Raw genomic sequence first — 19639 nt, 5'->3', positions numbered from 1 at the left:
CTGACGGGCCGGGGCCGGGGCCGGAGTCGGGGCGCCGCGTCCTGACGGGCCGGGGCCGGGGCCGGAGTCGGGGCGCCGCGTCCTGACGGGCCGGGGCCGGGGCCGGAGTCGGGGCGCCGCGTCCTGACGCGCCGGCCGTGCCCCCGCAGCGCCCTCACGCCAATGGGGGATGAGAAGGACTCCTGGAAGGTGAAGACGTTAGATGAGATCCTGCAGGAGAAGAAGCGGCGGAAGGAGCAGGAGGAGAAGGCGGAGATCAAGCGCCTGAAAAACGTGAGCCGCCCGGTGCGACGTGTCCCGAGACGTCGGTTCTCTGCGCTCGTTGTCCCGCGGGAGCAGCGCGTGCGGACCCCGCGGTCTCCGGGGCGCGCCCGGCCGAGCTCGGCGAAGACGTGCAGGCGCGAGCCCAGAGCCTGCGTCCAGGCGCGGCGGACTCGCCCCGCGGTGCTCGTGCGCCGGACACCGCGGCGCGCTCCGTCCGCGCGGGCCGCCCTGGGCTGAACGTTTCGTCTTCGTCCCCTCCCGTGCGTGCGGCGGCGGCCGGAGGAGCCGGGCGCGGGGCGCGTGTGGCCGCGGTCGGGCGCGCGGACCCGGGCCGCTCGGCCTGGAGTGGAGTCGCTGCGGCGCCGCGCTGGCCCCGACTTCCCGGGTCAGGCCGGGTTTGCAGAGCCCCTTGGCTCCGCGAGCACCGGCGGGCAGGGGCGCGGCCCTCGGAGCGGGCGGGAGACGGGGCGGGAGACGGGCTGCCGCCGGGACGACCGTCCCTGACAGGGAGCGACTCTCTCCTTGCTTTAGTCCGATGACCGCGATTCCAAGCGGGATTCCCTGGAGGAAGGGGAGCTGAGGGACCACCGCATGGAGATCACGATCCGGAACTCCCCGTACCGACGAGAGGACTCCATGGAAGACAGGTGGGGGCGAGGGGCTCGGCCAGGAGCACGGGCCAGGCCGCACGTGCTCTTCGCTCCGGCGGGCTGGGTCGCACCACCGGGCTGGGGGCCCCTTGGGCTCTTCTCCGCGTTACTTGGGAAACGTCTGTAGCTGTGACCTCAGGCGTGGCTCCCAGTCGAGGCGGACTCTGTGTGATCGCCGCCCCCTCACCCGTCTTAGGAGAGTTCGCCGCGTGTGTATCTCTTTTCTCGAACTCCGCCTTCAGTTAAGCTCACGCCAACCACAAGCTACATTTATTCATTTGTTCACTTATTTGTAGGGATTTTTATTTATATTTTTGATTCGTTCTTGTACACATGGTCAGCACCAAATGATCCATCATCAGAGAGTTAAAGCCAGCGTGACCGGGAAGTAAGGTACAGAGACCTAGATCAAGTCTTCTGGGGTTCCAGTCATGCAGGCGGCTGAAGATATTGTTGAGGGGCCCTCTGGGGTCATTAAGCTTTCTTAAGATTGTGATGCCTGTATCTTAACACCTCTACTGAGACGAAAACGATAAGGTGTGTACGTATGTATACGCGGAGTGTGCGGTTTCAGGTACTTGTCCGTACTTGTGCGGTCGTGGTCACGGTAATGAACATGTCCATCGCCCCCTTAGCTTCCCTGGGACGTGGATTTTTCACTTACACTTCTGATCTGAGTCTGTACTTGATAATCTATTTTGGCTTAAGTTTAATAGCTAACAGTGCTTCAAATGGTGGGTCAGATGGAACTCCTGTGCTCTGAAGGGTGCGTCTCTGGGGCGGAGGAGCTCCGCAGCGCCCCGCCTCCCCGCGTGACTCTCGAGCATGATGTGATGCTGTCGTGTATTTCAGAGGCGAGGAGGATGACTCTTTGGCTATCAAACCTCCGCAGCAAGTGTCTCGGAAAGAAAAGGCTCATCACAGGAAAGATGAAAAGAGGAAAGAGAAACGTAGGCATCGTAGCCATTCAGCAGAAGGGGGTACAGAAGTTTTTCTTGTTTTTACCTTTACTTCTTTTTGGTACCATGTTCAGGTGTGGTGTGTTTCCTGGATCACGGTCTGCTGATTCATCCAGAGGACAGTTGAAAGAGAAGAGAAAGTAAAAATTTTAGCCAAAAGCCTAAATTTATTATAGATCATTCCAAATAGCTGTATCATTTTTCTTCTGGTGTCTTTTTCTCCTTCTTACATTGTTGTGGGTTAGTTCGTTTAAATGTAATACTATGTTAACTCGACAAATGTAGGGGATTTGTATGTATTTTTTATAGCGATCCAGTGTTGAATTACCTGAAGAAAGAAAGATCTTTGATCAAGTCCCAATGAGTTTGGTCTCCCACCATTATTAAGGGTTCTTAGGGTGTTGGGAAACATGGCCCCGGCACCAGCTTTAGGTGTCATTGTTACAAAAGCAGTTGATGTGCGTGGTTTGTCACACAAGATGGAAATCCACCAGGAGCTGAGCTCTGTCCTGTGTTCTTTACGAACGATGCTGGTGGTGGTGCTTAATTACAGAACTGGTGTACAGCTGACCCTTGAACAGCACGGGCTGGAACTCCGTGGTCCGCTTGTCCATGGATGTTTCCTAGTAACTGCAGGACGGTGCCGTAAATGCCCTTTCCCTCCTTGTTTCTCCGACAGTAATCTCTTGGATGTAGCTCATGCAGTTCTTAGAGTACAGTAGGGAACACATGTGACACAGAAGACACGTCGTCAGTAAAGCCTCTGGTCGGCAGTAGGCTGTTCGTAGTCGAGTGCTCAGGACTCATACTCACCCTTGGGTTTCCGGCTGCGTCGGGGCGCGTGTGCCCCCGTCCTGTGTTCAGGGCTCAGCTGTCATCCAGTCGTAGGCTGTTTAATACAGAAAGGTGAAGGGCAGGGTGAAGTTACAGTTCTCTTCAGTGGCCACCACCTTATCTCCCCCTGACTTGGAGGCTCCACATCATTCATTAAAATGCTTCTCTTCACTGTGTATTTGCACATTATGTTTTGGGAATTGGGCCCCTTTGCGTGACCCTTTGTTTCTCCTTAGGGAAGCATGCCAGAGCAAAGGACAAGGAGCGAGAGCACGAGCGCCGGAAGCGGCACCGAGAGGAGCAGGACAAGGCTCGTCGGGAGTGGGAGAGGCAGAAGAGGAGGGAGATGGCCCGGGAGCACTCCAGAAGGGAGAGGTGAGGGGACACATTTTTAAGGAGCCCAAACAGAGCGCTCCTGGGGATAGCAGGCTGTCAGAGTGGCAGAAGAGACCATCTTGACACATAGTGACCTGGCAGCATAACCCAGATGTGACACGGAAGTGGTTTATGGGCCCAGAGTCCCAGTGCAGTGAACCTGGGGTGGTGCTTGTCAAGAGATTTGTCCTGAAGGGATTAAGGTGATTTTTTTTTTTTAAAGATTTTATTTATTTATTTGGCAGACAGAGATCACAAGCAGGCAGAGAGGGTGGGGGGGGGCAGGCTCCCCGCGGAGCAGAGAGCCCGATATGGGGCTCGATCCCAGGACTCTGGGATCATGACCCAAGCTGAAGGTACAGGCTTCAACCCACTGAGCCACCCAGGCACCCCGGGATTAAGTTTTTACTGTACCCCAAAGACAGAAATAGGTGTGAGTCTTCCTGAGAAAAGATCATGAAGGGAATGGAACTCTGGGTGTCGGTTTCTCCGGGTGGAAGCTGCTGGGGAAGGTGCTCAGGAGCCAGGCCAGGCCAGCAGTTGCCTGAGATTCCGTGTAAGAGTGTGATGTGGACCTGAAGGAAGGGGCATTGCTGGCAGGAGCTGGGTGTGTGATAGGAATTCAGACAAAGGAATGAAGTTTTGGGGCCAAACGCCTGACCGTGGAGAGGGGAAGGAAGATGGAGGAGGGAGAAGGGATCTTCCTGGGCCTCTCAGCTGGTGATGGAGCAGGAGGAGCTGTAAATACTCTGAGCTTGATGCGTCAGGGTGGGGTACGCCTCTTGAGAGGACGGGGCGGGGGTGCTCTCTCTCTCGGAGATAGCCCAGTGCACATATAGGAGTTCTACACCCAAGAGAAGTCTGGTTTAGGGTGATCTCTGCAGAAGTACTTACGGAGTGCATGGTCTGTACCAAGCTCTGTTCTAGGTGGCCTAAGCCAGGAAAACTAAGGGAACACATCGCTCGGGGTTCTCTGAAAGACTGTAGACTGCAGGTTACACTGCAGTTCTTTCAAACAAAACAAAGGGAAATCCAAAGGCCTGGGAGCTGAGACACCAGACTCTTGGACCTTTGTCTCCAAGTACACCTCTGTGGGCTCAGATTCCTAGAGGAAAGCATCTGTATAGCCCCAGATCTGTTCATAAGGGCCAGATATGAATAAGAGGGCCACCTCTGTCTCTTGAGGTCATTTCCAGAGAAAGCTTGGTGGCTGGCCTACTACAAGGAAGGGAGAAGTCGGAGGGGGGATATTGCTGACATTCCGGCAACAAAGGGCGAAGGGGTGAACTGAGAGAACTGAGACAGGTATGAGAAGAGCCTTTGTTCTCGTGGAGGTGGTGTGGGACGAGGCAAACAGAGTCTTCAGGTGAAGGTCGGCGATCACGAGGTGAGCGGAGCTTTGTGGCCAGGTTCATGGCGAGCATGTGAATCCCCCACGTTTGCCCGGCTCTGCGCTGACTCTGTTTAGGATGGGCTGACCGCGCAGCTGTGCACACACAGCGGTGACCCAAGGAAGCCAAGCTTGAAAATAAAAAACGTATCAGAAAAAAAGAGCAGTGGCCGCACTCTAGTCGGGAGACGGGAGACGGAGTTCACAGATTAGCACAGCGTGTTACCAAACAGCAACTAAGAGGAAAAATGAGAATCCAGACTTGCTACAATGTGTTACCCGAAATGTCCAGTTTTCTCTCTCTTCTTTCTTTCTTTTCTTTAAGATTTTTGTTAGAGGGCCGGCTGGGTCATTTAGTCGGTTAACTGTCTGCCTTCAGCCCAGGGTCATGGGATCAAGCCCTGTGTTGGCCTCCCTGCTCAGCGGGGAGTCTGCCTCTCCCTCTGCCTGCTGCTTCCCCTGCATGTGTGCGCGCGCGCTCTGTCTCTCACTCACTCAGCGTCTTAAAAAAAAAAGATTTTGTTAGAGTGCCCCTGAAATATGTCCAGTTTTCTTTCTTTCTTTTTTTTTTTTCTTAAGATTTTTATTTATTTATTCAACAAATTTCACAAGTAGGCAGAGAGAGGTGGGGAAGCAGACTCCCCGCAGCACAGAGAGCCTGACCGGGGGTTGGGGGGGCTCCATCCCAGGACCCCAAAACCACGACCCAAGCTGAAGGCAGAGGCTTTAACCCACTGAGTCACCAGGCGCCCCTGAAGTATGTCCAGTTTTCAACAAAAGGTTTTAAGACATAAAAGAAATAGGAAAGTGTGACTCTGTATGAAGGAAGAAAAGCGTCAGTAGAAACTGAGTGTTCCACATTAGCAAGGAACTTGAAATGGAGCAATAGAAATTAGGCTTTCTGAAGAATGGAGAGAATTAACAAAGGATGAACAGAGCCTCAAAGATCTGTGGGACTTGGGGCGCCTGGGGGGCTCAGTGGGCTAAAGCTTCTGCCTTCAGCTCAGGTCATGATCCCAGGCTCCTGGGATCGAGCCCCACATCGGGCTCTCTGCTCAGCGGGGAGCCTGCTTCCTCCTCTCTCTCTGCCTGCCTCTCTGCCTACTTGTGATCTCTCTCTGTCAAATAAAGAAATAAAATCTTTAAAAAAAAAAATCTGTGGGGCAGCGTCTGTTCTGCCCACACCCATGTAATTGGCAGTCCCAGGAGAGAAGAGCGAAGCAGCACAAAGATGTTTCTTTAAACAATGCCCGAGAACGTCCCAGATTTGATGACAAGCATTTATCTACACATCCTAGAAGCTCAGTACCCCAAGTAGGATTCATAGAGTGACATGACAGTGAAACTGGTGAAAGCCAGAGAAAAATCCTGAAAGGAAGCAGGAGAAAAATCTACGTAGAAGGAGGGCTTCAGTGCGATTGCTGGCTGACTTCTCAGAGTCAGTGGGGGCCAGAAGGCGGTGGCGTGGCAGGCCCCACTGCCGAAAGAAAGCCTGGCAACCAGGAATTTTGTGTCCAGCAAAATTCTTCTTCCAAAGTGAGGGGAATAAGAAAGATAAACCAGTGGAATTCATTATTAACAAGACCTGCCTTAAATACTCCAGGAAGACCTTCATGTTGAGTGGAAATGACAGCAGAAGGTATCAAATTCAGGAAGAAAAGACGAGCACTGGAAATGGTAAAGGCTCGGGTTGACGTAACAGAATCTACAAATGTTTCTTCTCACATCTTAGTTTCCATAAGAGACACAATTGCATGAAACAGTGATGGGTGAAATGCTGCGGTGTGACCCCGCGCGTGTGGGCTGCACGGAGAACAGGGAGGGCCCGAGCCGTTCTGCACGGGGCTCCGGCATTCCCTGGGATGAAGTCAGTCTGAGAAGATGCGCGCTGCCCATCCTGGAGCAGCCACGAAGAGCGGGACTGACTAGTGCAAACGGGACTCGGCAGGGTTTTCTGGAGAGCCTTACTTAAACCAAAAAGACGGAAGGCGTAAAATTCAAAGAGTAACAGGAAGCAAATTCAGCCAAATCCATAATTACGTGAAACGTGGAATGGTTTGTGTACCCCAGAGGAGAGGTTCTTCGACAGCAAAGCAAGATCCAGTACATTGTCTATAAAGAGAACCTCTTAGTCCAGGACAAAAATAAGTCAAAAGTAAACATACGGACAGAGATATCCCACACCCACAGCAGCCGCAGAGCGCAGGTGGCTCAGGCGAGACATCAGTTACCTGACAGAAGTCAGACCAGCGCCGACACAGGGCTTCCCAAGGACAGAAGGGTCCGTACAGCAGAAGGGAGTGATGGCAGCAAACGTGTACGTGCCTGACCGCTGACGGGAGAAGTGGGTCGTTCGTCAGTGCCAGTTGCAATTTCAATACCATGTTGTCCGTGCTGGCAGAACAACCAGAGAAAAGGATGTAAAACATCCCGACAGTGGCCTGCACGGGCTCGGGCTCACTGACCTTGCACGTGGCGCCTCACTGCCAGCTGCAGGCTACACACTCGGAAAGGGAAGGTCGTGCCGCGTGGATCCTGCGTGGGCCACACAGCAGGTTTCAGATCTGAGAACTGAGGTCGTACAAAGTATACCCTCTTCCCACAAAAGGGTTAGAGTAGAAATCAACACAAAGAAACAAACTTGAGGGAATCCTCAAATGTTTAGAAATCCCACAGTCCTTTTCTGAATAACCTATGGCCCAAATAAATCAAAAGGAAACACAAGTGCCTGGGGGCTCAGTCGGTCAAGCTTCCAACTTGATCTCAACTCAGGTCTTGGTCTCGGGGTCATGAGTTCAAGCCGCACGTTGGGCATCTCCCTGAGCATGAAACCTACTGGAAGAAGAAAAAACATTTTGAACTGAATGAAAACAGAAGCAGGATGCCCAGAGTTAGTGATGCAGAAAAGGCTGTGCATGGAGTGAAATGTTTTGGCTTTTAGGCACTGAGAACAGCGAAGTTGTCAGGTCAGCAGCCAAGCCTCTACCCTTAGCAGAAGAGACAGGCAGACTCAAACCAAAGAAAGCAGAAGGAATATCCACAGAATCCCAAACACAAAGAATCAGGCTCGTGGGGCAGGCGAGGAGCTGGCCACCGGTGGGCGCGAGGGGGCCTGCCAGGCGATGGGCGTATTTTGGAACTAGCTTGTAAAGTCGTTGCACGACTTCATAAGTTTATGAGAAATGGAATTCTCTGGTTGGATCTCCTGTTATGTTACAGCTTTTATCTCACAACAGTTTGGACTCGGGCACTTAAGAATAGTTCCTAGAATCCCGGGCTTCCGCAGCAGGGCCCTCGGATGGGCCCCAGAGTCAGCACAGGCCTGGGGACTGGGCCGTGAGCCTTGTTCCGTTTTCGCCATTGTTTGTGCTCATTTCCGTTTGAGTATACTGGTGCGCACTTTCTTCTTTTTCAACGTACTGGCTCTTTTATATTTGGACATAACTGTAGGGACATGAAAGTTTACTGCATCTGGCCCATTTGCACTGTTTGCCTGTGTTGTGGGGCAGGCCGCGCGTGTGGTCCTTGGTGACTCACCGCCTTCATGAAGCAGCTTCTGCCCACTGCCCTTCACATGCCACACTTGTGCCTGCTGGGCTGGCGGATCAGCCGGGGGTCCGTCTGCCACAGAATCCAGTGAGGAGGAGCCACAGGGCCCAGGCCTGCGTCCAGATCCTCCACCTGCGACTCGTCCATCCTCGCTGTCGCCCCTGAAGACCTAGACCGCCATAAAGGTGGATGCAAGCTGTGCTGCCAGCCACGCCTAGCAGGCCCGCCAGACCGGCGTCCGGAGCACTGGGCTCATCTGCCGGCATTGGCTTTCTAACTCCTCCTCCTCCTCCTCTTCTTTTTAAAAGACTCCATTCATTTATTTGACGGAGATCACAAGTAGGCAGAGGGAGAGGAAGGGAAGCTCCCGCCGAGCAGAGAGCCCAATGCGGGGCTCAATCCCAGGCCCTGAAGGTCATGACCCGAGCCAAAGGCAGAGGCTTTAACCCCCTGAGCCACCCAGGCGCCCCTTTCTTCTTCTTTTTTAAAGACTCTATTCATTTGAGGGGCGCCTGGGTGGCTCATTCGGTGAAGCCTCCCTCTTCAGCCCAGGGCATGATTCTGGCTTCCTGGGATCAAGCCCCACGTCGGGTTCCCTGCTTGGTGGGGAGCCTGCTGGGTCCTCTCCCTCTGCCTGCTGTTCTGCTGCTTGTGCGTGGGCTCCCTCTCTCAACCTCTCAGTCTCTGTCAAATCGATACAAATGTTTTACAAAAAACTTTTATTTGAGCGAGAGAAAGTGTACAAACGGGGGGGGGGGGGGTGCAGAGATAGGGAGCTCAGCAGACTCTGCACCGACCATGGAGCCTTTCGCGGGGCTCAGTCTCCTGACCCCAAGGTCATGACCCGAGCCCAGATCAAGAGTCTGAGGTTCAACGACTGCATGCCCCCCAGGCACCCCTTGCTTGGTTCTCTCGCGTCTGGACGTGTGCTCTGGATATTGGTGGCTTTGAGAAAGCCCTTTATGGTTTGAATAACCTAAATGGGCAATTTCTAAATTTGAACAGAAAGCACTTGGGGTCAGAAAGGGAAACTGGAGAGAGCGTTGGCCTGTGCCCCTTACAGGGACCGCCTTGAGCAGCTGGAGAGGAAGCGGGAGCGAGAGCGGAAGATGCGGGAGCAGCAGAAGGAGCAGCGGGAGCAGAAGGAGCGGGAGCGGCGGGCCGAGGAGCGGCGCAAGGAGCGCGAGGCCCGCAGGGAAGGTGGGGGTGGGCGCGCCTTGAGGCTGGGGTGCTGCTCCCGGGTGAGCTCAGGGCCGCGCGAGTGACACTGAGGGACGAGGTGCTCTGGCCGGTGGCCATGCGACACGGGGGCAGGCCCTGGGGCTCAGCAGTTGAGCCTGACCGTGCGGTCCCTGGCCCAGGAAGGCCGTGGGCACTTGAGGTGTGCAGCGAGGGTGCGTGGCGGGGCCTTCCCGGGCCCGGCGCTGGGCCGCTGTTTCTGCTGCCCACACTGGCCCGGCACAGGCTTGAAGAGGTGGGTCGTGGCCCCTTCCTTTCTGACCAATGGAGGGGAGTCTGGAAGGTCCTTGTGGGTCCTCAGGGACAGCCTCCAGCCTCTGTCGCCAGAGCTATGAGCACACGTTCTGCGTCACCACCGGCAGGGGAGCGGCTGAGACCCGACCGGGGCAGGGCCCTGCTGGAGAGGGTGCCGCCAGCCCCGCCTCCCGCTGTGTTTTGTGCCCCAGTGTCCGCACATCACCGAGCGATGAGGGAGGACTACGGCGACAAGGTGAAAGCCGGCCACTGGAGCCGCAGCCCGCTGCGGCCGCCCCGAGAGAGGTTCGAGCTGACCGACGGCCGGAAGCCAGGTGCGGGCGCGGGGCCTGGCTCTCGGCAAACGAAGACGTCACGAAAACGTGCTTTTGTTGTGCAGTGAGATGGGCTGTAGGACTCCCGGAGCCCACGGTGGGCCCGTCGTTAGTGTGGAGCTTGTATGTGTCGGAGCCCCTCGTAGGGGGGTCGAGAGCCGTCCTCCCGCTCCGTGGGGGGCCGCGTGTCACCCAGGCCCCCATCGGCCTCCGCAGGAAAGGTGCTGTCGGGTCTTGTTTGTGGTCAGACGCGTCCCGCGTTCAACTTTGATGGTTTGTTTCTAAGTGAAAGAAGAGAAGACGGAGGAGCGAGACCTGCTGTCCGACCTGCAGGACGTCAGCGACAGCGAGAGGAAAACCAGCTCTGCCGAGTCCTCGTCAGGTGAGCGCCGGCTCCGCAGCCGCGCCGGGGGCACTCGTCCCCGCTGTGCGCTTCAGCTGCTTTCTTCCCACAGCCGAGTCGGGGTCAGGTTCGGAGGAGGAAGAGGAGGAGGAGGAGGAAGAGGAGGAGGAGGAGGAGGAGGAGGGCAGCAGCAGCGAAGAGTCGGAGGAGGAGGAGGAGGAGGAGGAGGAGGAGACGGGCAGCAACTCCGAGGACGCGTCGGGACAGTCGGCCGGTGAGGAGGCGCGGGGCTCCCACGGTCTCTTCAGGCTTCGGAGGGATCACTGGCGCCCTCGGATCAAAAATACTCCCAAATGGAAAATGCTTTGGTATCGGGGGTTCCCATAAGGCCCCAAAAGTGATTTTTTTACAGCGGTTCTTGCTTTTCGTTAGCTAGAGCAGACCCTTGTTTGTGCCGTGGAGGGTCTGAAGAGCCCTAGAAAGAGGCCGAGCCCGAACCCTCGGGCCCGGGCCTGCAGGTGTGAGCGACGGCCGCCCGCTCTGTCTTGCAGAGGACGTGAGTGAGGACGAGATGAGCGGGGACGGCGAGCGCAGCGAGAACCGCGTCTTGGTCGGTGAGCGGCGCCCCGCGAGGCGGTCCCTCCGCTCCGTGACCCTTTCCAAAGCCCGCAGGTCACCGTCTCCTGTGCACGCCCCTCGCCCGAGGCCCAGGCAGCCGGCTCCCTGAGAGACCCGCTCGTGACCGTGGAGGGCCGGCATCCCCGAGTCCTCGGCATCCCCGTGGCTTAGACACGGCAGGGGGCGCAGCAGCCGGGCTGGGCCCTCGGCCCGAGAGACGAGTCCCGGCTGTGCCGCCTTTGAGCCCTGGCTCCGGTCAGTGGCTCCCAGGCCCCCGGCTGTGCTGGTGAACCCCCGGACCCCAGTGCCCTCTGTCCAGAGTGGTGGGGTACACACATCTGGGGTCGCCTCTGCGGCTCTGGCATGCACTTGGTGCCCCCACCCCACCCCAGAGCACGAGAGGGACGATGACATTGCTTATTCCTGGTTCCACAGTTGGGTTTAACGTTTGAAGTTCCAGAGTCCCGATTTGACCGAGACTCCGGAGAAAGTGAGGAAGGGGAGGAAGAAGCCGGCGAGGGCACGCCACAGAGCAGCGCCCTGACCGAAGGCGACTTTGTGCCCGACTCTCCCGCCTTGTCACCCATTGAACTCAAACAGGAGCTGCCCAAGTACCTCCCTGCCCTGCAGGTCCGGCGTCCCTGCGCCCTAGGGCTGGCTCGGCTTGGCCGACGGCGGACGGGGCTGGGGGTTGAGAGTGGGACCTCTGCTGTGGGCACCTGCCACCGGGGTCACCCGTGCCGCAGGGCAAGGTGCCGGGGCTTTGGCGGTGTCATCCCTGGTGTTATCTTAGCGCAGAGCAGGCAGACCGGGCTGGGCTCAGGAGGGCGTGCCCGGGACCAGGTTTTGTGGCAGGGGGTTTTATTTCTTGATCCAGGAGCGCTGCTCACTGAGGAAGCCGGGCGGGAGGGCCGCTGGGCAGCGCCCCCAGACACTTGGGGGCAGGGCCTGCTGCCCCAGCTCCGTGCCGGTGTGAGCGCGGCCGCGGCCTCCTCACGGCCTGCTTCCTTCCAGGGTTGTCGCAGCGTGGAGGAGTTCCAGTGCCTGAACAGGATCGAGGAAGGCACTTACGGGGTGGTGTACAGAGCAAAGGACAAGAAAACAGGTGCGTGCGGTGTCGCGTGGTCCCCCAGGGTGGGGCAGGGAGACGTGGGGCAGGAGCGGGGCGGCACAGGGAACCTCTCCTCGGGCAGGAAGGAGTCTCTCCTGAGGAGCACTGGGCATTCCCACCGCACTTTCTCAGGCCTGGCATGTTTCCCCTGCACGGTCTTGCTGGGCCCACGAGGACTCTGGGAGGGAGGCAGGCCGGGCCTTCTGCCTAAGCCACAGGGAGCTTGCAGGGACTGAGATCCAAGCCCGGGCCATCCTCACCCTTGGCACCCTCAGAGTCTAGGTCATTGAACACACGGTTCCTACCCTCCTGGGAGTCTTCCCTCCACAGATGCCCAGTCACGGCCTCGCCTTACCTGGCGAGCACCAGCTAAGGACTCCCGGGCCCCTGAGCAGTTGACTCCTTGATGTCTGTGGAGTCCAGAGGTCAGCCTGACCGTGAGGCTCGGCTGCTTGCTTGTGGCAGCAGGTGCCTCGGCTCCAGGGAGGGGTGTGGAGTCCACTTCGAGTGCTAGCACCTGAACAGGTGCGTGAGCCGTGGCCTGGAAGCTTCCCTGGCACCGCATCTGGGTCTTGGAAACTCAGGGAGGCCACTTGAGATCCTGAGACCCTGGCGAATGTTTCTGTGTTGGGATGTTGAGGTTCGCGGTGTCCCCTGGCGAACCACAGCAGGGTCAGAGAGGATAGGAAACCCTCACCTGTTTGGGAGGAAAGCTGGTTTGGAAATAGGCCTCGTGTTTCGTTCAGGATTGGGCTTTTTCTCTTGGTGCGGATGTGAGACATCCGTTAAAACAAGACTTCTTGGGGCACCGGGTGGCTCAGTGGGTTGAGCCTCTGCCTTCGGCTTGGGTCATGATCCCAGGGTCCTGGGATCGAGCCCCACATCGGGCTCTCTGCTCAGCGGGGAGCCTGCTTCCTCCTCTCTCTGCCTGCCTCTCTGCCTGCTTCTGATCTCTGTCTGTCAAATAAATTAATTTAATTTAATTTAAAAAAAAAAAAGACTTCCCTGTGCACAAGAAGCCCTTCCCGAGTCCCAGCCACGTGCGTATGTGTGGAAGGAGGTGTCCTCAACCTGCCTCCCAACTGTTTTCAGATGAAATTGTGGCTTTGAAGCGGCTGAAGATGGAGAAGGAGAAAGAGGGCTTTCCGATCACCTCTCTGAGGGAGATCAACACCATCCTGAAGGCGCAGCACCCCAACATCGTCACAGTCCGGGTAAGGCCTCCCGGGCCTGTGCCCAAGGGCAGCCTGGGGGTCGCGCTCACCTGTGTTGTGCAAAAACGGAGTCTTCGTGGCCCCGCCACATCAGCCCCTTGAAGGTTACCACACCTGACCCTAACAGGTCCCTGCTATCTGCGTGTGTCTAGGCCCCAGGAGTCCGCGGTCACGGGGCTGGGGCCGAGAGGGGACCCCCAGGTGACCCACCCGCTGGCTTTTGTCTCTCAGGAAATCGTTGTGGGCAGCAACATGGACAAGATCTACATCGTGATGAACTACGTGGAACACGACCTCAAGAGTCTGATGGAGACCATGAAGCAGCCTTTCTTGCCAGGTGGGGCCCGTGGCATGGCGGGCACGGCCCCGAGTCACTCCTGCAGCCGTGGCCCTCTGGCTGCTGTCCCCCAACGGGAACCGCCCACCCTCGGGCCACCTGGGCTGCAGGCATGTCCCTGACCCTGTAACTGAGGCGCGCCCCTCAGGGCTGTGCTGAGCCAGGCGCGTTCGGATGTGCCCTGGAGAGCCTGGTCGCTGCCGAGGCAGGCAGATGACCCAGGGCCGTGACCCCGCTGCCCTCTAGGGGAGGTGAAGACCCTGATGATCCAGCTGCTGCGCGGCGTGAAGCACCTGCACGATAACTGGATCCTGCACCGGGACCTCAAGACCTCCAACCTGCTGCTCAGCCACGCAGGCATCCTCAAGGTGGGTCCCCGCAGCTCCCCCTCAGGGCTGCCCACACCTGGGCCTCAGTCCTGCCCACAGCCCTTGGTCCTTTCAGGTCGGGGACTTCGGGCTGGCAAGGGAATATGGGTCCCCTCTGAAGGCCTACACCCCTGTCGTGGTGACCCTGTGGTACCGTGCCCCGGAGCTGCTGCTTGGCGCCAAGGTGAGTGTTGGGGGCTGGGGGACCTGACCTGTGCTCGCCGCCCATGCAGCCCCCTGAGCGCACCCCTGGCCCCCCAGGAGTACTCCACAGCTGTGGACATGTGGTCGGTGGGCTGCATCTTTGGGGAGCTGCTGACCCAGAAGCCACTTTTCCCTGGGAAGTCGGAAATCGATCAGATCAACAAAGTGTTTAAGGTGCGTCTGTGGCTCCTGCCTGCAAAGTGCCCCGCCTGGTACATGCTGGTACCTGGGACCGGACCCTCCCGTGCAGACCGGGGGCCTTTCTGAGACCTGTCTGTCTGTCTCTCAGGACCTGGGTACCCCCAGTGAGAAGATCTGGCCCGGCTACAATGACCTCCCCGCAGTCAAGAAGATGACCTTCACCGAGTATCCCTACAACAACCTCCGCAAACGATTTGGAGCGCTGCTGTCAGACCAGGGCTTTGACCTCATGAACAAGTGTGTGAACCTGTGGGCGCAGCCCCTCCCCCGTGCCCTCACCCCCACCCCCCTGCTGAACGCCAAGGGCTCTTCTTCCCCCAGGTTCCTAACCTACTTCCCTGGGCGGAGAGTCAGTGCAGAGGACGGCCTCAAGCATGAGTATTTCCGAGAGACCCCTCTCCCCATCGACCCCTCGATGTTCCCCACGTGGCCTGCCAAGAGTGAGCAGCAAAGGGTCAAGCGTGGCACAAGCCCACGGCCCCCAGAGGGAGGCCTGGGGTACAGCCAGCTGGTGAGGGGCCGGGCTGGCAGAGGAGGGAAGATGTGGGGGCTCCCCGAGGCGAGGCCGGCCCGGCCGGGGCCCCACAGTGCCACTTGCTCCCCAGGGCGACGACGACCTGAAGGAGACCGGCTTCCACCTCACGACCACCAGCCAGGGGGCCTCGGCCGCGGGCCCCGGCTTCAGCCTCAAGTTCTGAGGTCTGGCGCGGAGCCCACTCCAGCCCCGTGGGGGCCTCCCAGCAAGACGTGGCCGGGACCAGGGTGGGTGCCGGAGGCAGCACACGGGTCCAGACCCAGGCCCTGCTCTGCCTGGACGCAGCTGCCGCAGGCTGGCGTGGACGCGGGTCTCCGCCTCGAGTCTCAGGCTGCCCGCCTGGTTCGCTTTTCCACGTTGTATTTCGTCTTGGCTTGTAAATTTGTAGAATTAAACCACATTTTTCTTGCTGTGGAAGGAAAGGCTGTATTTTTTCGAATGTGTCAGACTTGCCGTGCGGGGAGTGGAGGGGGCGACCATCAGAGGCCAGTGCGGACGGCGCACCCTCGACACACAGCGTCCCGCGCTCGCCGCCGGCAGACTGGCCTCGGTGTGGAGTGAGATCGGGGCAGGGTTTTTTCTACTCTTAATCTTCAGGCTCCTGCTTCACACCTTCTGACCCTCAGTCAGGGCATCCATGGCCCCGGGCCCCTCAGAGCCGGTGTGCAAGCTCTTGGCTACGGTGGGTTTTGTACAAAGTTGTTAACACGTTTTAAGATGGCAGTAAAACGTTCTTGGAGGAAAGCTCTGGCATGTCCTTCCACAGCTGGCCCCTAGTGGACGAGGCCTGCCCGCGTGCTCTGGGTGGAGGCCAGGGAAAGAAGGGCGGCCGCGGACCCCGTGCTGGCTGGGCTCTTCCTGGCCTGCCAGGTCTCGGGCTCCTGGTCTAGCAGGACCGGGCGTCGCTGCGGCCAAGGGAGTGCTTGCCATTGCCCGGGGTGTCCACCAGCTCCGCTCTGTCCCTTCTGTTGGCACCAGCAGCTCCTCCCCCAACTCCGGTGTCGGCCCTCGCTCTCAGGCCTCACTTGCCCCAACCCCCGTCCCACTCCTTTGGCGGCCTTGCGGGCACAGCGGCCTGCCCTCCTCGGCCTTCCTGCCTCCCGCGCCCCTGAGCAACCCCAAGACACTGCCAGGGACCCCAGGCTGCGTGGGCTCAGCCTGCTCTCCTGGGGATGCGCCGCATTCGCACGTTCGCTTACTCCAATTCCCCGGGAGAAGCCCGCCGTGGCCCGGGCCTCTGAGGGCCGCATCCTCACCCTAAGGAGCTGTGGGGAAGTTGGGGTGTCCTGGCCCCAGGCTCCCCACAGGAAGCGGAGCACAGGCCGAGCGGCCCCACCCCGCAGGCCCCAAGGCTGGCCTCCCTCCCTCCCAAGAAAGGCGCGCAGACTTCAGAGAGAAAGTGCTTTATGAGCGGCCTCGGCCTCGGCCCCGCGGGCAGCTCAGCTGCGCACTCGGACCCGCCAGGAGTAGGTGCTGAGCACGCGCTGCCGCCGGCGCACCACACACGTGTAGGTCCCCTCGTTGATGGCGTTGGCGATGATGCTCAGGTGCGCCTCGCCCAGTGCCAGGTAGCCGGGGTAGGAGAACTCCAGGGGCTCCTGGTCCTTGTACCAGCTGCGGGGGGCAGGGCACGGGCTGGGCGGGGTCCTGGGTCCCCGCCGCCCACCCTCGGTGGGGAGGGCACAGGGCCGGGCCACTCACTACACTTTGCCTTTCTTGTGCAGGATCTTCTGGCCACAGCGGAAGGTCACGTTCCGGCCCTCGGGCACCAGCCTGGTCTTGGTTCTGGGCGGCGGCGCGGTGGCAGCCACGGTGGGGAAGGGAAACTCTGCAGAGCGGCGGGAGGGGCCAGGCTCATAGAGGGCCACAGCGGCACCCTCCCCCTGCCCCACCTCCTGCCAGAGCCGGCCAGCAGCGGGGCCGCGGCCTCACCGTAGCAGAAGTCACAGCTGCTGGGGCAGAGCCTCTTCATGAGCCTGCGGCGGGTGTCACAGAAGCCCCTCCGGGCCCAGGATGTGCACACAAAGAGCCGGTCCAGGCAGCCTGCAGGAGGTTGACCTGGCCTTAGGCCTCCCTCCCGCCCGCCTGCCCGCCCGGCCCCCACAGCACTCACCATACAGCCGGTGCAGCCCCCACAGCTCGTCCTGCGACAGCGTCTTCCAGCCGCGCAGAGTGGCATTCAGGTGCATGAGTGCCCGGCCGTGCTGCGAGTGCATCAGGCCCAGCGCGTGGCCGATCTCGTGGGCCGCCACGTGCACCAGGTCGGTGAGCCAGACGCCTGCGGGGCCCGCGGGTCAGCCCCTCGAGCCCCGGGCCAGCCCTCCCCACTCTGCCGACCATGGCCTGCCGGGGCTGCGGCCCGTGGAGCCTCCCTCAGCACAGCCATGGGAAGATAAGAATGTTCCAGAGGCAGTGAGCTCGGTCCCCAGGAATGCAGCTCCAGCTCCGTCTTCCCGGCAGCAGGGCGGGGGTGGGGGGAGCTCAGGGCTCCTGGAACCCAGGCCCACGGCCTCCTCCCAGCCTCCCCCTTCCCCCTCCTTGACCCCAAATCGCTGCCTCCACCCCCGAAGCCCTCCCGCTGTGCCCGCCCTGGTGCAGAGGTCCCCGCAGGACTCCAGGCCACCACCTTTCTTCCAGCTGTAGCGCGTGGGGCCCAGGACCCAGTACTCGCTGTCGTCAAAGTGGATGCCGCCGTGCGGAGGGAAGAAGGCGTGCGCCAGCTCGCCCGTCGGGCCGTCGAAGCAGTGGTGCAGTGCGGACACCAGGCAGTCCGTGTGGTTGACCGGGTAGAAGCCTGGGGGAGCACAGGGCTGAGAGGGGGCCACAGGGCCAGGTGGGGGCGGGGGCACGGCGCGCACCTATGCGGAGGTCGCTGGGCTGCTCAGGGGCCACCTCTCGGAAGCTGAAGGGGGACACGTCACTCCACATGCGGAAGGCGGTAGCCAGGCCCCGCCGGGTTTCGCTGGGGCTCAGCAGGTTCCGCGGGAAGGAAAGGATCCTGGGATGGGGGTTAAGGTTAAGGGTGGTGGCAGGGCTAGGGCAGCTCCCCTGCGCCCACCGTCCTGGGCCACCGTCACACCTGTAGGTGAGGTTGAAGTGGTCCCAGCGCAGCCTGGCTGGGGTCAGCGTGTAGCGGCGTCTGCGGGGCACCTGGAGGGGCGGAGGACCGGGTCCTGGAGTGGCGAAGACACGCGCCTGGTCGGGTGCAGCGACGGCCCCCTTCAAGGAAAGCGAGCGCATGTGGGGCCACAGCAGGGCCACGCCCACGTCTGGAAAAGCTTGGAGAAAGAACTAAAGAAAGCAGGCGGGTGCGTGCTTCAGGGGGCCTTGAAATTCCCTCCTTTGGTCTTTCTGCGAGTTCGGGTTTTCCAGCCCAGCCAGCGTGCTGCTTTCACAGCCAGGAAAAGAAGGTTACTAACCACAGCCCAGGTCAGACTGGGAGGAGCTGGAGGCCCGATGCTGGCTTCCTCCCCCCGCCCCCACCCCGGGGGACACGCAGGCTCTCAGACCCTCTGCCACCCACCCCTCCGTCCGGCCACACCCGCTCTCACCTGTGCCCCGCTGGCCCCCAACCGGGCAGCAGGGGCCCCGAGCCGGGCCAGCAGCAGGAGCGCGGGCAGCAGGCACAGGGCGCCCAGCACAGCTTCCAGCCGGCGGGCCTGGACTTGGGCCCCCGACGCCGCTGAGGACATGCAGGCTCCGAGGCCCATGGCGCCTGCGGATTCACTGTCGGGGCCTCGGGCCCAGTGGGGCTGCACGGGGAGGCGCTGCGAGCGGCTCGGGTTACAGGGATGGGTGCTGGGGGAGGTGCGTGCCCCTGAAGAGAACCAGCTGGCTGGCCGTCCCCGCTGTCAGGACAGTCCTGCCGCCAGCCTGGGGTGCAGACCTGGGGCCTGTGGGTCGGTGGCAGCAGCCTGGGCAGGGCCTGCTGGGCGGGGTCACGTGGGGGGTGGGGGCGAGGAGGGCCGGCAGCGAGAGAAGGGACAGACGCCAGAGGCTCCGGCGGAAGGGTAGGCAGTTGGGGTCCCGAGTCCTGCTCTTCCACCGGGTGGAGCTCCTCCAGCTCCCTGACCAGCGAGCAGGCTCTGTTCTCGCCCACTCAGGACCTGTCCCCTGCCCCAGCGGCTGCCTGACCCAGGTCCTGGGGGGGTGGGGGATGAGGAGTGTGAGTACTGGGCGCTGGGGGCCGGCAAGAAGCAGGGTCATGGGGACAGCACCGCAGAGGCCCAGGCTGGGGGAGCTGAAGGCAGCAGACCCTACGGAGCTAGAAGGGAAGCGACCGAGGTGCGGGCTTTGTGGGAGCAGGGAAGCCCCGGCTGGGGCCAAGGTCTGGAATGGGCCTGGGTTGGGGGGCCAGGGGATCAGCATCCTGAGGCTGGAAGCCTCGACGGGGCAGCCTGCGGGCTGGAGCAGCTGAGCCAGGTGGGATTGTTGGCGGGGGCTCCTTGGGGCGGGGGGAACTGGGTGGGAGGCCTGAGAGGGCCAGAGCAGACAGGGACTGGTGTGGGGAGGGAGCAGAGGAAGAGGCGCACCGCCAGACCAGACCAGGCCGGGGGGTCTTGGCACTCCGTGTTCTCCATCCAGGCCTTCTGCCCAGAGTGACAGCGGCACACCAGGCCAGCAGGGTCAGTGCCAAGTTGCCGGTGGACAGCTGGGAGGCTCTGGGGGAGCATTTCGGGTGGTTCTTGGAAAGCGCCCTGTCGGGCTGCCGAGCCCAGTGGAGAGCTGCACCCCCCGGCTCTTCATGGTGGAATATTTGCCCCAACAAACGGCTCCCTTCTGCCCTGGGTCTGCCTCCCCCCAGGCCCTATTCTGGCCTACCACGCTCAAGGGTTGGTAAGACCCTACCGGTGCCCCCCACACCCCGCCGCCCGAAACC

General features: G+C 60.3%; 2 protein-coding genes across 4 annotated transcripts in view; one reads left to right on the top strand and one right to left on the bottom strand.

Moving 5' to 3' along the window:
* Positions 1 to 15336, top strand: part of LOC132001510 (cyclin-dependent kinase 11B) — an 18722-nt gene extending 3386 nt beyond the window's left edge. Inside the window, exons 2-20 of one of the 2 annotated variants that reach the window (XM_059376227.1) lie at positions 150 to 273; positions 796 to 911; positions 1767 to 1894; positions 2944 to 3082; positions 9085 to 9221; positions 9707 to 9829; positions 10116 to 10211; positions 10285 to 10446; positions 10724 to 10786; positions 11245 to 11420; positions 11805 to 11895; positions 12994 to 13115; positions 13347 to 13452; positions 13699 to 13820; positions 13897 to 14004; positions 14082 to 14198; positions 14314 to 14462; positions 14547 to 14665; positions 14831 to 15336. In XM_059376227.1, coding sequence (XP_059232210.1) covers positions 163 to 273; positions 796 to 911; positions 1767 to 1894; positions 2944 to 3082; positions 9085 to 9221; positions 9707 to 9829; positions 10116 to 10211; positions 10285 to 10446; positions 10724 to 10786; positions 11245 to 11420; positions 11805 to 11895; positions 12994 to 13115; positions 13347 to 13452; positions 13699 to 13820; positions 13897 to 14004; positions 14082 to 14198; positions 14314 to 14462; positions 14547 to 14665; positions 14831 to 15321 — 2676 coding nt within the window. In that variant the 5' untranslated portion in view covers positions 150 to 162 and the 3' untranslated portion in view covers positions 15322 to 15336. Of the gene's footprint in view, positions 1 to 149; positions 274 to 795; positions 912 to 1766; positions 1895 to 2943; positions 3083 to 9084; positions 9222 to 9706; positions 9830 to 10115; positions 10212 to 10284; positions 10447 to 10723; positions 10787 to 11244; positions 11421 to 11804; positions 11896 to 12993; positions 13116 to 13346; positions 13453 to 13698; positions 13821 to 13896; positions 14005 to 14081; positions 14199 to 14313; positions 14463 to 14546; positions 14737 to 14830 lie in introns of both variants that reach the window. The other variant, XM_059376228.1, reaches the window with a different exon arrangement.
* An 811-nt stretch (positions 15337 to 16147) lies between these two features.
* On the bottom strand, positions 16148 to 19634 carry MMP23B (matrix metallopeptidase 23B). Of its 2 annotated transcripts, none has more exons than XM_059376229.1 (8): positions 18312 to 19634; positions 17840 to 18051; positions 17619 to 17758; positions 17387 to 17554; positions 16874 to 17038; positions 16693 to 16803; positions 16462 to 16588; positions 16148 to 16374 (listed from the first exon to the last, which is right to left on the bottom strand). In XM_059376229.1, exons 1-8 carry the CDS (start codon positions 18468 to 18470, stop codon positions 16200 to 16202), a joined length of 1257 nt encoding a protein of 418 aa, XP_059232212.1. In that variant the 5' UTR covers positions 18471 to 19634; the 3' UTR covers positions 16148 to 16199. The 2 variants fall into 2 exon arrangements, with proteins under 2 accessions (XP_059232212.1, XP_059232214.1); XM_059376231.1 differs by having other exon boundaries at positions 17840 to 17979; positions 18312 to 19631.
* Between the last annotated feature and the right edge of the window lie 5 nt (positions 19635 to 19639).

The sequence above is a fragment of the Mustela nigripes genome, chromosome 14 (genome assembly GCF_022355385.1).
Source record: "Mustela nigripes isolate SB6536 chromosome 14, MUSNIG.SB6536, whole genome shotgun sequence".
In the NCBI taxonomy this organism is placed as follows: domain Eukaryota; kingdom Metazoa; phylum Chordata; class Mammalia; order Carnivora; family Mustelidae; genus Mustela; species Mustela nigripes.
The sequence above is the reverse complement of the archived record's forward strand: the minus strand, read 5'-3'. Positions and strand labels throughout refer to the sequence as shown.